General features: G+C 46.5%; 1 protein-coding gene across 2 annotated transcripts in view; it reads right to left on the reverse strand.

The window, feature by feature from the left end:
* FBLN5 (fibulin 5) overlaps positions 1-14777 on the reverse strand; it is a 59046-nt gene that overhangs the window by 16028 nt on the left and 28241 nt on the right. For both annotated transcript variants that reach the window (XM_083167633.1, XM_083167632.1), the window contains exons 5-6: positions 10659-10781; positions 838-954 (exon numbers count right to left, since the gene is read on the reverse strand). In XM_083167633.1, the coding sequence (XP_083023759.1) occupies positions 838-954; positions 10659-10781 (240 nt within the window). The remainder of the gene's footprint in view (positions 1-837; positions 955-10658; positions 10782-14777) is intronic.

Here is a 14777-nt window from a genome sequence, read left to right on the forward strand (position 1 = left end):
TACAATCAAAATCGCAGGCGCCGTGCTAGGAAACAAGTACCGAACAATCTATCCAGTCACTTGGAGCCAGTGACATCACTAAGAGTGCAGCTTATAGAGTCACTAAGCCAGTGACATCACTGGGAGTACATCCTATCTAGTCACCAGGAGCCAGTGACATCACTGAGAGTGAAGCCTATCCAGCCACCAGGAGCCAGTGACATCACTGAGAGTGCGCCTATCCAGTCACTAAGAGGCATTAACATCACTGAGAGTGCAGCCTATAGGCATGGGTCTTCAACCTGTGGCCCTCCAGATGTTGTGAAACTACATGTTCCAACATGCATTGCCACATTTTTTCCAATAAGTGCATGACAAAAACCTTCAGGGCATGCTGGGATATGTAGTTCCACAACATCTGGAGGGCCACAGGTTGAAGACCTGTGCTATAGAGTCACCAGGAGACAGTAATATCACTGAGATTACAGCCTATCCAGTCACTACCAGCCAGTTATATCACTGAGAGCGCAATCTCTTCAGCTACGGGGTGGGAGAATGCTTTGTACCATAGAAACCTGAAGCACAGGGTCAATCGCAATAGCCATGATTTGCAAAGCCAACATGATTCCGGCGATATAGGACCAATTAGTTTAAAGTTTTCATTAACTAGAGGTATAAAAGTGCTTATTTTTTTGTAAGTGCAGACGGCCGACATCCTCTATTCCTATGGCTCAGAAAGGGTTAAAGAATGTTAGCATTACTGGAATATTCCGTATCAGTTAGATTAATCCCTGATATCGCACAGGAGACGTTATTGAAAAGACACAATGCTGGCAGCTCCTTCCGAACACCACATACCTTGGCAGGACCTGCTGTCGGTGTTTAGCACAAACCCAGGGTTACACGTACAGGAATATGATCCTGGTACATTGGCACACAGCTGCTGGCAGTACCCATAACGACATTCATCTATGTCTGAAAAGTAAAAATAACATTAGGTCTTATTGTTTTACACCTTAATAAGCTCCCCACAACCCATTCACAATTCACAGGACCCAGGAATGTATAATATCTGTGACAATGAAGCGGAACAAATATAAGTATCAGAATTTAATTACAGTGCAGCAAATGACGATGAGATCGTATCTGGGGGGGGATATTGTTTGATTAAGCGCAGCATCAGTATTTGGCTCATAAATTAAGAGAATTCAGTCATTTCAAGGTTGGGCATACAGTACATGTTCCTATGGAAGGCACATATTATTACACATGCTTTCACTTTCCGAACAGGTGTGGATCGTTTGGTCTACAACAACTAGGTCGACAAGCATTGGGTCGACACCACTAAGTTGACATGCAGCAAGGTCGACTCCGCTAAGTTGACATGCAGCAAGGCCGACATGGGGTAAGGTCGACATGGGTCAATGTAAACATGGAACTAGGTCAACATGACATTAGGTCGACACAAGCATTAGGTTGACATGGGCTAGGTCGACAGTCAAAAGGTCGACATAGGGTTTTTCCCTTTTTTTGACACAATGTCGAAGCGATGCTTCGGGCACGGTGCCTCGCTACACTCGGCACACTATTTTATTCTCATGCCACGCCCTAGTGGATGGTAGGGCATGAAATACCACCTGTCGGCACATATCGGCTCAAGAAACAGTGAAAAACCCCATGTCAACCTAACCCATGTTGACCTAATGCTTGTGTCGACATAATGCTTGTGTCGACCTAGACCCATATCGACCATAACCCATGTCGACCGTGCTGCATGTCGACCTAGTGGTGTCGACCCAATGCTTGTCGACCTAGTTGTTGTAGACCTAATGACCGTATCCCTTCCGAACAGCCAATGTTCCCTTGTCCTGTACAAACCATCCTGTGGTCATTCAATCAGGCACTGGGGCAAATTGGCCTACCCAGGTGTTTCAGCAGATGTTCCATAGTAAGTACACAACAATTAAGAGGCGTTGCAGCAGCCTCATAGAAACAGTTCCAGCTGCCAGAGAGTGTGGGAGAAGCGGTTTCAGGTGCTTGTGGTAGGATCCTGGGAGAAGCGGTTTCAGGTGCTTGTGGTAAGAACTTTTGAGAAGTGGTTTCAGGCACTTTTGGTAGGAAGACTGTAAAGTGGGGAACCGGCGCTTAACCCTGTCGACCCAAAATGCTTTTGATTTCTCTTAATAGTGACAAATTAATATATACCAAAAATACACATAGGGAACATTCAAAGACGATTTAACTAAACAATGTCTCCCACGCGTATAAGGTTCAGGCAGCGTGGAAGGGAAATGCCAATTAAATAAATAATAAAAACGGCGTGGGGTCTCCCCCACAGCTGTAACCAGCACCAGGCTGAAAGAGCCGGGGCCGGTAATTAAAAATCAGGGAACCCGACAAATAGGAGTTCCCCGATTTTTACAACCAGCCCCAGGTTCCAGGTCCGGGGCTGGTTCCCAAAATACGGGGGACAAAATGACTAGGGGTCCCCCGTATTTTAAGAACCAGCCCCAGGCCAAACCAGCCAGCAGGGTAATGCCACAGCCGGGGGGGAGACTTTTTATACAAGTCCCCCCGGCCAAAGCATTAACCCTCTGACCAGTCAGCCTGGCCAGGGGTCCTGGGGGAGTGGGGACCCCCCCAATAAAGGCCCCCCCCCTCCAGGACTAATCTGACCAGGCTGAAGCCTGGTGCTATCCTCGATGCCCCTGGGCGGTGGGCATCGAGCTGATTTTGGTGTAAAAAAAAGATGAATAAACTATTGTTTTAAACTGTGGAACTAGGAGTCCCAGCAAGCCTCCCATGCAAGCTGGGACTTGGAGAACCACAAGTCCCAGCCTGCGGGGCATTAAAAGGCCCGCTGGGTCTTGTAGTGCCACAGTAAAAAAATAGTTAAATAAATACACAATGACACCTGAACAATAAAAATTTAATACATACATTACACACACACTGATACTTACCTATCTTGATCCCGTAGGTAGGTCCCAGAGTCTTGATCCGGTGCCTTGTCCTGGTTCCGGATCCATGTCGTCATTCTTCATCATGTCGATCGGCGTCAGGTCCGGGTCCGAAGAAATCCATGGTGGACCTGTGGAAGGAAATCCAACTCACCCAGGTCCTCCATGGAAGTTCTTCTGGCTTGGTCCGACGTAGTCCAGGCCTTCTTCCTTCTTCCATCTTCTTGCTTCTTATTCACGCTGCCGGCGACTCCAGCAAAGCTCCCCGACTGTCAGAGCCGCAGAGATCCTTCCTCCTCGGCGTCTGTACTAAGAATGAATTCTGGCCAATCAGAAGCCACCTAGTGGCCAATCAGGAGCCAGGAAAGTCGGCTTCTGATTTCCTTCCACAGTTGGATTTCCTTCCACAGGTCCACCATGGATTTCTTCGGACCCGGACCTGACGCCGACGCCGACATGAAGATCGACATGATGAAGAATGACAACATGGATCCGGAACCAGGACAAGGCACCGGATCAAGACTCTGGGACCTACCTACGGGATCAAGATAGGTAAGTATCAGTGTGTGTGTAATGTATGTATTAAATTTTTATTTTTCAGGTGTCATTGTGTATTTATTTAACAATTTTTTTACTGTGGAACTACAAGACCCAGCGGGCCTTTTAATGCCCCGCAGGCTGGGACTTGTGGTTCTCCAAGTCCCAGCTTGCATGGGGAGGCTTGCTGGGACTCATAGTTCCACAGTTTAAAACAATAGTTTATTGGCCAGGCTGACTGGTCAGAGGGTTAATGCTTTGGCCGGGGGGACTTGTATAAAAAGTCTCCCCCCGGCTGTGGCATTACCCTGCTGGCTGGTTTGGCCTGGGGCTAGTTCTTAAAATACGGGGGACCCCTAGTCATTTTGTTCCCCGTATTTTGGGAACCAGCCCCGGACCTGGGGCTGGTTGTTAAAAATCGGAGAACCCCTATTTGTCGGGTTCCCTGATTTTTAATTACCGGCCCTGGCTCTTTCAACCTGGTGCTGGTTACAGCTGTGGGGGGGACCCCACGCCGTTTTTTTTTATTTTTTATTTAATTTTCTATTTTTTTTACACTAAAGCCTGCACAGATCTGACTGATCCGTGCAGGCTAAAGCCAAATACGACAGGAACATCAGGGTGTATTTTCCTGTCGTATTTGCGTGGCTGTTTTACACCAATTAGCAGCCGTATTATCAATACGGCTGCTTAGTACATCAGGAACCACCATTCTTTTGAATGGTGATTCCTGTCATATCCTATCGATGGTGTAGACATTCGTATTTGTAAATACAAATACGAATGTCCCATCATTAGGAATACGAATTGTTCTATTTTCGGGATTGTAAATCCCGAAAATACAAATTTGTAAAAAAATAGGTGTATTTCTGCCTACGAATACACCTAATTTTTACGAATCCATATTGGTAAATTTCCCCCTAAATGTAAAAAATAAGTGTATTTCTGGATACAAATACACCTATTTTTTACAAATTTTCTTTAGTAAATTTCCCCCAATGTATATATAAAAAAAACATTTTTATTTATTTATTAAACATATATTTCACTGGCCAGTGATATTTATAGCTATTCATTAAAAAGTAGCCGGTGGATTGTTAATATACGGCCTCCGTGAGTTGATTATATCCAGGTATTTTTTAGATGAGTCCTGTCGACAGTATGTCAACAGTTTTTTTTTTAAACACTAATTAATGGAGCCTGGGAGTAGAGGAGTATATTAGAGTAGAGGTTCCAGATGTATCTTTCCCTTGTTTGGGGATAAAAATGTGAACTGGAAATTAGAGTGAGTAGGAATAGGATAGAATAGAATTCCTTTATTCGTCTCACAATGGAGAAATTTCAGTGTTACAGCAAGGTCCAAGTACAGATAAGAGTAATAGCATAATAATAACAACAACACACATACTGTAATAAGATAAGATCCAAACAATATAACTCAAGAATCCAGGAACATGCAGGTCTTCTTCAGAACATGACAGTTGTACATTCTAATTGCAGCCGGAAGGAAAGATCTGCGATATCTCTCCGTTGAGCATCGAGGGTGAAGCAACCTATCACTGAAAGTGCTACACAGATCCTTCAAAACATTTTTGAGCGGGTGTGAAGCATTATCCAATAATGATGTTATCTTGCTGATCATTCTCCTCTCACCCACAGTCTCTACCGAATCCAAAGGCATTCCTAGGACAGAACTGGCCTTCCTTACCAGTCTGTTTAGTCTCTTATTGTCGGCTGTTGAAACACTGCTGCCCCAGCAGACCACTCTGTACAATATGGCCGATGCCATTACACAGTTGAAGAAGGTCTTCAGGAGCGCTCCCTGCACTCCAAAGGACCTCAGTCTCCTCAGCAGATAAAGTCTACTCTGCCCCTTCCTATATAGAGCGGCAGAATTATCAGACCAGTCCAGTTTATTGTTAAGGTGAAAACCTAGGTACTTGTAAGATATTACGATCTCAATATCCATTCCCTGAATGCTCACAGGAGTTGGGGGGGGGGGGGGGGGGGGGGGGGTATGCTGACATTTCCTGAAATCAACTACCAGCTCCCTAATTTTCCTTGTGTTAAGTTGAAGATGGTTCTCCACACACCAGGTAGCAAAGTTCTGCACAAGTTCTCTGTACTCCCCATCTACAATAAGACCCACAATAGCAGAGTCATCAGAGAACTTCTGTAGATGACAGGTTGGTGTATTGTATGTGAAATCTGCAGTATAGAGAGTAAAAAGAAATGGTGCGAAGAAAGAATATGACCGGTATAGAGAAAAGGGTAATGAAGAAAAGCCAACATACAAAGATGGAGGACAGATTAGAGCAGTGGCAGTCCAGGGGTGGGGCTGCAGCACAATCTAAATAGGGGATCCGCACCCACTGTCGGTGATTCTTGTAGGGTGATGTTTGTCAGTGGTTGGAGTGGCAGTGGGTGTGACTCCCCTATTTGAATTTTCGACTGCGCTGCACCCACTTCTGCTGCTGCCACTGGGTGAGAGTGCTGCATGGAAGGGAGTGACATAACAGAGAGAGGAATGGAGTGTGTTGGAGACGGAATATGTATCTGAGAGATGGGGACATTGTCCAACAGTGCTGTCTTTGTTCTCCCTGTCATACATATTTATTATTTCAGATGCTTCTCTCTGCTTCTTGGCATAAACAATTCCCAACACAATACCATCTTGCAGAATTCACTTATTGTCATCACCCCAGTGTTGAGACCATGTGCAAAATACAACAATACATTATATCGCCACATTTCTCTAGATTGTTGTAGGTTAACAATCCTTCACAGACTCCAGTGCCATTTAGTCGGACTTGTAAGATACATATATTACCATTGTTACAGTATTTATTTATTACCAGTCATTTATATAGTGCACACATATTCTGCAGTGCTTTACAGAGTATAGTTGAACATTCACATTTCTGTTGTTTAAGCTGCTGTGACATCACATATAGCAGTCCTGCAGCAGTCAGCAAGATTTGCCTGACATAAAGATGTCACAGGTGCAGCCTACCCTCGGACACTGCAAACTAGGATGGCTGGATGTTGGTGCGCACTTCAGTCATTTACCAATAAATACACAATTTCTCTGCCACCACAAAGGAATAAATATAAAGGGTACTTGTGTATTATCAGGGCACCCATTACGTAGTTTACGTAGTGGTGTATTGAGATTACCAATACAGAACTATGCTGGCTACGTAAACTACATAAGTGGCTCTGGAGCCCTAAAAATACACAACACTTAAAATCCCCACTATCCACATCATGCCCCCAGTATCCACGTCGGCGTAGAGTTGATTTTATAAAGTGTGGCGAGCGGACACGTATCCGCGTCCCCTCGCGGGGCTCATTGTGGTTGCCACTCTTCGGGCTCGGTGGCTTGCTGCGCTCGCCACACTTTATAAAGTCAACTCCATGCCGACGTGGATACTGGGGGTATGATGTGGATAGTGGGGGTAAAATGGCTGGTCTATACTTACCCTCCTCCAGCCCAGGCACCGCGTCAATCCCCACTGACTTCCCGCAATCCACGGTGACTCCCCGGCAGTCGCATTCAGTCCCCCTGCTCTGGCACTCGCCATGGACGCTGTACGCAATAAGCGTAGTGCTGCTGGGGGAGCAGGGAAACCATGTGATGCGCCGCCAGCGGCACTATGCTGATTAATGTACAGTGTCCACTGTGAGTGCCGGAGCAGGGGGACTGAATGCGACTGCTGGGGAGTCACCGTTGATTGCGGGGAGTCAGCGGGGATCGACGCGGTGCCCAGGCCGGAGGAAGGTAAGTATAAACCACCCTGCTGCCTCCTGTATTATCACGGCACCGGCTACGGTGACAACGCCGGGCGCCCTGATAATACACAAGTACCATATAAAGTCCTTAGGGTCTCCACGCAAAATATTTCAAACTTAAGTACACAGAGGTATGTAGCATTACCTCACAGAATCGCACGTTCAATAAGAATCATGAAGAATATGCAATATTTAATGTATTAATCCAAAAAAATATTTAAAAATCTTAATATGTCATTTATTTTAATTATTAACAGTTTCTTATATAGCACACACATATTCCACAGCGCTTTACAGAGAATATTTGATCATTCACATCAATCCCTGCCCCAGAGTAGTTTACAATCTATATTCCCTACCACATGTACACGCACACAGACATTCTAGGGTTAATTTTGTTGGGATCCAATTAACCTACCAGTATATTTTTGGATTGTGGGAGGAAACCGGAGTACCCGGAGGAAACCCACGCAAGTACGGGGAGAATATACAAACTCCGCACAGTTAGAGCCACGGTGGGAATCAAACCCATGACTTCAGTGCTGTGAGGCAGTATTGCTAACCATTACACCATCAGTACTGCCGTGAGGAATGTAATGAGGAAAGTTGTGTTACTTACTCTCCCCTTTAGCTGGAAAATCTGCACATAGAGAGGGAATGGGAGGGATCTTGGCTCATGCGCCCAATGTAACATTCAGCGGAAGTCTGTGAAGCTATCGCCGTGCCGGAGATAAACAAGGGGTAAATCTCTATCCGGCCCTCAGAAGTCCAGTGACAGATTATCAGGATGTAGATCAGATCATTGCCTGTAATCATGTAACAAGGGCCAGACCTGGACACTGAGGAGACCACAAGACCAAGCAGCTGCGCATCCGTACATGTTACATATAGGAACTCTGCTCTCCCATGGGGCAGGCACACACATGTTCCCCATTAACACGTGGTCTGCGCATCTGTACATGTTACACATAGGAACTCTGCTCACCCTGGGGCAGGCACACACATGTTCCTCATTAACACGCGGTCTGCACATCTGGCTCTAATGTGTCTCTGACTTGTGCTATTGCTGGAAGGCAGCAGCCATTATCAGACATAGGGGCAGATGTATTAAGCCTGGCAAAGAGATAAACTTGAGATAAAGTCGAAGGAGACAACGCACCAGCCAATCAGCTATGTTTGAAATATGACAGTTAAGCTATCCATACACGTCCCGATTCCGGCCCCGCAATGTGTGCTTTAAAATGCGCGCTCCCGCAGCATCTCATCGCACAGTACAAAAAGTATGTTGTGCACATACTTTTTGTACTTGCTTTTTATCGCATCGCATTGCATGCACAAGGCATGCAATGCAATGCGATGCTATTTTAGCCCAGAACGCATGCCGGGATCAGGACGTGTATGGGCAGCTTTAGGACTTGATTAGCTGGTGTATTATCTCCACTTGTTCTCTTTGCCAGGCATAATACATCTGCCCCATAGGCTGAACACAAAGCTCCGATATCACCTGACAGTGGGGCTCAGTGACACAAGATCCCACCTCTGTGCAAGTGGCGGGGGGGGGGGGGGGGGGGGTACTAAGGGGACCTTACAGAGAAAATTGTCTGGCTCACCTCATAAAGTTATATAATGGGTGGAATCTTTCAATGTTATAAGTGATTGGATAAGGAGAATGAAACATTGTATAAATGGGGGGGGGGGGGGGGCAATCGGTCCATACTTCGGTATCACTGACTAGCTATCACACGGACACCTTCATTATACTGAAGCCAATCAATTCACAGTTAGTAACATCACTGATAGACAATGATAAATATAAATCTGGAAGTCACTTGGAGCCATACCAGTGTCTGCGCATTGCAGCCCAGAGGAGGTTTACAATCAGTTCCCTGTGTGGGAAATACATCTCAGATATATTGACAGAACCAATAAATATGTATTTCAGGAATAACCAATTGTAAAATAGTAGGTACTTGTTTCCTAGCACGGCGCCCACGATATTCAGTCATATGGCATCTTATGCATTGTATTGCATCGCATGCAATATACCCGCATGCGATGCGATTTTTAATTGTATAAGCACCCTAATGGGTGTTTCAATGTTAAAAGCACCCCTACGCCACCCCCACTATCAACGCCAACCCGAAGCGTGGCGAGCGCAGCGAGCCAGCGAGGGGCGGCGATACGCGTCCTCTGACCTTTTCATACCCCCACTATCCACGTCGGCGTGGAGTTGATTTTATATAGTGTGGCGAGCCACCCAGCCCGAAGCGTGTCGCACCCTGCAAGGGGATGCGTATTACTTTACATGTATTCCGCGTCCCCTCGCCACGCTTCGGGCTCGGTGGCTCGCTGAGCTCGCCACCGATCTAAAATCAACTCCACGGTGACGTGGATGGGGGGGGTATGAAAAGGTCGGAGGACGCGTACCACCGCCCCTCGCGGGCTCGCTGCACTGGCGTTGATAGTGGGGGTGGCGTGGGGGTGCATTTAACATTGTAAGCACCCATTACGGTGCTTATACAATTAATAATCTTATAGGGGCCCATTTAACATTGAAAACACCCATTAGGGAGCTTATACAATTTTAAATCGTATACCATTGTATATGGCATACAATGGCATACAATGCGATGGTATACAATTTAAAATTTTATAACATCGGCTGCCATCGCGTAAAATCGCAACGCATCGCATACCATTGTATGGCTTATGGTATGCGATGCGATGGAAAACGTGCTAGGAAACAAGTACCAAATAGTATTTTTTAAACTTTTTGGTAAGGTGGTATAGCCATGCCCCAATTTGGCCACGCCCCCTGAATTTGTCACACCTCATGACAAAGTTCACACAGCTGCTGCACACCAATTTGCAGCCTCGGCAGCATTAGTACACATCTCTGAATCAGGCCTACAGGAAGTTCACGGCCTTCACTCTCCGTAAAACAGCAGAACACAACTTCATCAAGATTCTGGCAATAAAAGTTGTAATATAACAAACATTGGGATTTAGCCTGGCAGGATTAATCCCACTTCTGGAACCATTCTAAAAGGTCCAGCCTCCATTTCTCCTGCACGGCAGTAACAAACGCCATCATTGTACATTCAGCAAAATTCTTAGTGGAAGTTTGTGATAAACTCTACAAAGAAAAGACAATGATTTCCTTTGTGCATAAGAGACAGACTCCAATTGGATCCGGCGTAACAGACGCACCACAGACAGAACATACTGTACACCGTCCACATTGTAACAGCAAAATTCTCATGTGCTCAGATTGCAGGCATGCTAATAACGGTACACAGGTATTATACATAGAATGGAGGTGGTAAAGTAATCTCTACATCGCAGACAGAACAAAGCCAATGTCTACAATGGTTCCGAAACACAACTCACCTAAGCACTGGCCCTCGAGCAGCCAGTATCCCTCTGTACAGGAACAGGTGTAGCCTCCCTCTGTGTTTATACACACCTGCGTGGGATTACAGTGGTGGGAATCGCTGGCACACTCATCAATATCTGCAAGGGAAGTAAAAACATGTCCGTTACCAGGGGTAATAACAGCGTCACCATCTAGACGATGGTTCCATGGTTTCTGGTGGTGTTTCCCAGCATAGCAAATGTGGTCTGCATGGGGGGGCTGACGGAATCATAATTGTATATATGTACACATGGCTGGCATTACTATTAGGCAGCAGCTTAAGATGCCAGGATCTGAGAGGGGCGCCACAGAGTCTGCCTATAACAAAAGTAAGGATGTCTATAAGGAATATGTCCTAGCTGTACTTAATGCAGGTGGAGGCTGCAGAGCTTTCACTTGATGGACCATATGGAGGATCAGCTTTGTCCCTTGAGATGGTAATGAAGTTCACTTCCCAGTGACAAAAGTCTTACTGCAAACATGCTACAACCAATATGATATCAGCTTTCATTGGTGCAATTTGTACTAGCCCAAAGCTTATTGGTTGCTACAGGCTACTGGTAATAAACCAGTTAGGGCTGGCCTGAGGGCACCGTGGAACATACCGGGTTGTGCATATTACCCTGCATATAACACAGGAGCGTTACACTCATCTCCATGTAGATAGCGATAGCCACCACCACCGCCTCCTCCCTTCGTTGCTGACAATGTGGAAACAGAACAACTGATTACACCGTGTTTCCAATTAAATAAATGTGTTAAGTGGCCACATTCCTGCAATCAGACGCTGCCAGCGCATGTTGCAATAGAGGGATGTATTTCTCAGGCAACAAATATAAATCACATCTCAAAGTTTTGGTACAAACACATTACAGAAATATGTTGGCGGCAAACACGGCTGGGGGTGGGAGTATGTGTGCATCTGTGTGTTGGGGGGGGGGGGGAGGGCTCTTGGGGAGTGATAAAGCAGAGAGAGATAAATCACTATCGAGTCAGCACCTAATTTACATTTTTCAAACACAACCTGTAAAGTGTAAGTGCACATTTTTTGGCTGGTTTTTAGTCATGTTTCGCCACTAAAGTCGAAACTGCATTGTTGAAGCATGATGAAAATGGCCGCAGTTCCGTCAAAAACACATGGATTGGTGAGTAATTTGTCGATCCATGTTTTTTGACCGTGCCGGATTTTACTACAGTGAAAAAAAATTGCACTTTATTTGAATAAGTGAAATGTAAATTCGACCTAAAAATGGTGAAAAAGTGCTGCTTTTTCAACTGTCAGAATATCCGGCACCGAACTGAACCCTCTCCTCCCCCCCATAAGGTCCTGATTATGGGCTCATTATAACCAGCTGCAACCTCTATATTGCATTGACTATCAAAGGAGTAACTAGGTATTAGTTAGGCCACAGCAGTATTTTATATGGGCCCCCATGTACATAAAGCAGTCTTAGGGTAGCATTTATCATTATATAGCGATGCCGGCGTGATGACATCGATGGGCATCGCATTGCGGTATCATCTGATACCGCCTGGATTTATCATTATGGCGGCGCAGGGACAGGGCTCCGAAAGGAGCCCGTCCCTGGGAAGCCATGACCCGGAAGCCGGGGGGTCTGCGCATGCGCGGTTATGCGCTGACCCCCGCCGACCTCTCTGACCGCACTGCCCTGCTCAGGCAGTGCGATGTGTAGCCATAGGCTACAATGGGCTACCACCATATCAGAATGGCGATAGCTCAGGGGTGCATCCCCCATAGAAACCTATGGGGGATGCGGCCGGCGGCGATGCAGGGGGGATCGCAGCAGGGATCGGAGATTCCTGCTGCGGTCCCCTTTAATACATTTCAGTGATACATAATATTTGCGGTTAACCCCCGAAAACGGGTGTTTTCGGAGATTTAGCCGCAAATCTTACTTGATAAATGGGCCCCATAGTCTCACCTGCAGCTTACTTCATACCCTCTGGACTTCCTTGCCAGTGGCAGTTACAGAGTTGGGACTGCACCACTGTCCAATAGGGCTGGACTGACCATCTGGCACTTTTGGCAAAATGCCAGAAGGGCCGATGACCTTGTGGGCCGATTTTGTTCAGAAAGTTGCATTCTCCCAGGGGCAATTATCGCTTCTACCAGTCCGCTGTGACGTCTCTGTGTTCTTATATGGCGGTGGCCATTTTCTTGCGGTTTGTACTCCAAGAGACTCCCCCACGGCTGTAACCAAATTGTCCTGTCTGTGGCAGATTGGCAGGCCGGTCAATGAGACCGAGTGAGCTGCCGCTAACACTAGGTTGAGTGCGGGTGAGTTAGCGGCAGTGGGAGATGTACAGAGACATAATGAGGCGCTTACAGGTTATACAGAGCAGATACCTGGGTGCTGTGCTGTAATGTCACCATTATCCAGCTGTGCTGCAGGGATTACCAGGCTGGTACCTCAGGCCTCATACCTCTCCCCCCATGTACCCAGCGCTGTATATCCCTTTATGCTGTATTATAGCCTCAGTGCAGCCCCATGACCTCCTCCCAGTGCCCAGCTCATAGTGCCCCCTCATACCCACATACAGCTCTGTCCCTGTCCTGCGAATGCTGCCCCATGCTCCCCCACATTATCTCCATCTCACACTCTCACTCTCTGTGTTCTCACTGCCCCCTGAGGCCCTCAGCCATTATTTAGCGGCAAAGCACCTGGCATAGTAATGCTGCTGGTGGGAGGATTTCCCGCCATATTACTCTGCTGTGTAATACCTGTAATATGACAGGAAGAGGTGGACTTGTACCGGGCCATCCACGTGTAGGCGGATCCGTGCTCATGCTGTGGCTAGTACTGATTCCTGCCACTACCCCTACCCTGCGCACCTCTGACTTATCTCTGCTGTCTGTGGCTGAGACAAGACAAATGTGCATCCAGACTCCAGCCAGCAGGAATAATTGCCATGGCCCATAATAATGTGTAATGGCATGAGGATTGTGTCATAGATTGTAATAGACATCACGGTGTGTGCCATACTGTGTAATTAGTATTACGGTGTGTGTCATAATATATAATGGGCAAAACAGTGTGCGGCAATGTGTAATGGGCATAACAGTGTGTTCCATAATGTGTAATGGGCATAATGCTGTGTTCCATAATGTGTAATGGTCATTACAGTGTGTTCTATAATGTGTAATGCCTCCTTTTTGTGTTGCCACACCTCCTTACCATGAGGCCACACCCCCTTTTCGCGCAAGGTGCCCGTCTGCTGCAGCCGGGCCTGAGTGCTCAAAATGCCAGGGCTGATTTCTGGTCCCAGTCCGGCCCTGCTGTCTAATATTCAAAAAGTGGAGCCACACTTACTGCCACCTCAAACATCACTATCCTGGACTCACTGGCAGTTGATGTGACCCCCCCCTCTTTGAATTTTGGACTGTGCTGGAGTCCCACCTCTGTAATTGCCACTGGCAGGGAAGTCCAGGAATAGAGCATTTTATACCTAATGGAATGGGTCATGTTGGAGGGTATGTTACTTACGCCCCCACTCCTGTCAGTAAGCAGAAGACTGTGACAGGTTACCTCTATTACCACACACCCCTAACTATCCTCTCACTGGCTCCCTCCCCTCGTGCGGATGATGGCAGGAACACAACTGGAACAAAAATAGGATTCCTACAGTTTGTTTGACCATAAGCCCAGAACAGTATTACTCAGGATTATGTCCCAGCACCCAGAGATCAGGCCCCAGTAAAAAATATTATGCAACAGTCATTTCTACACTTTTATTATGACTTTACTGAATAAAGCAGCATATGACATACTGTGTGTAATCTGTTGTGTAACTCCACAGAGACTATAAAAAGTATAAATTACTTTATTACAGCCGTGTAATAGTTTGTTTTGGCTTATGGTTGTTGTGGCAGACTCAGGGTCTTTTCATATCCTAGCCACAGCCCCCAAAGGTTCTTCTTTGTCCATATATTGCCATGTCCAGCCTAACAACAACGGCCATTCAGGAGATTAATCCAGTCACAATCTATTACATTGTTGCAGGGCTTGATGGATGTGGACCATGGTTCATCCTGTGTGTGTGCGCGCACCAGTCATATCAGAAGTGATCCGCCT

Source organism: Crinia signifera, chromosome 12 (genome assembly GCF_055691185.1).
Source record: "Crinia signifera chromosome 12, ASM5569118v1, whole genome shotgun sequence".
NCBI classification, from domain to species: domain Eukaryota; kingdom Metazoa; phylum Chordata; class Amphibia; order Anura; family Myobatrachidae; genus Crinia; species Crinia signifera.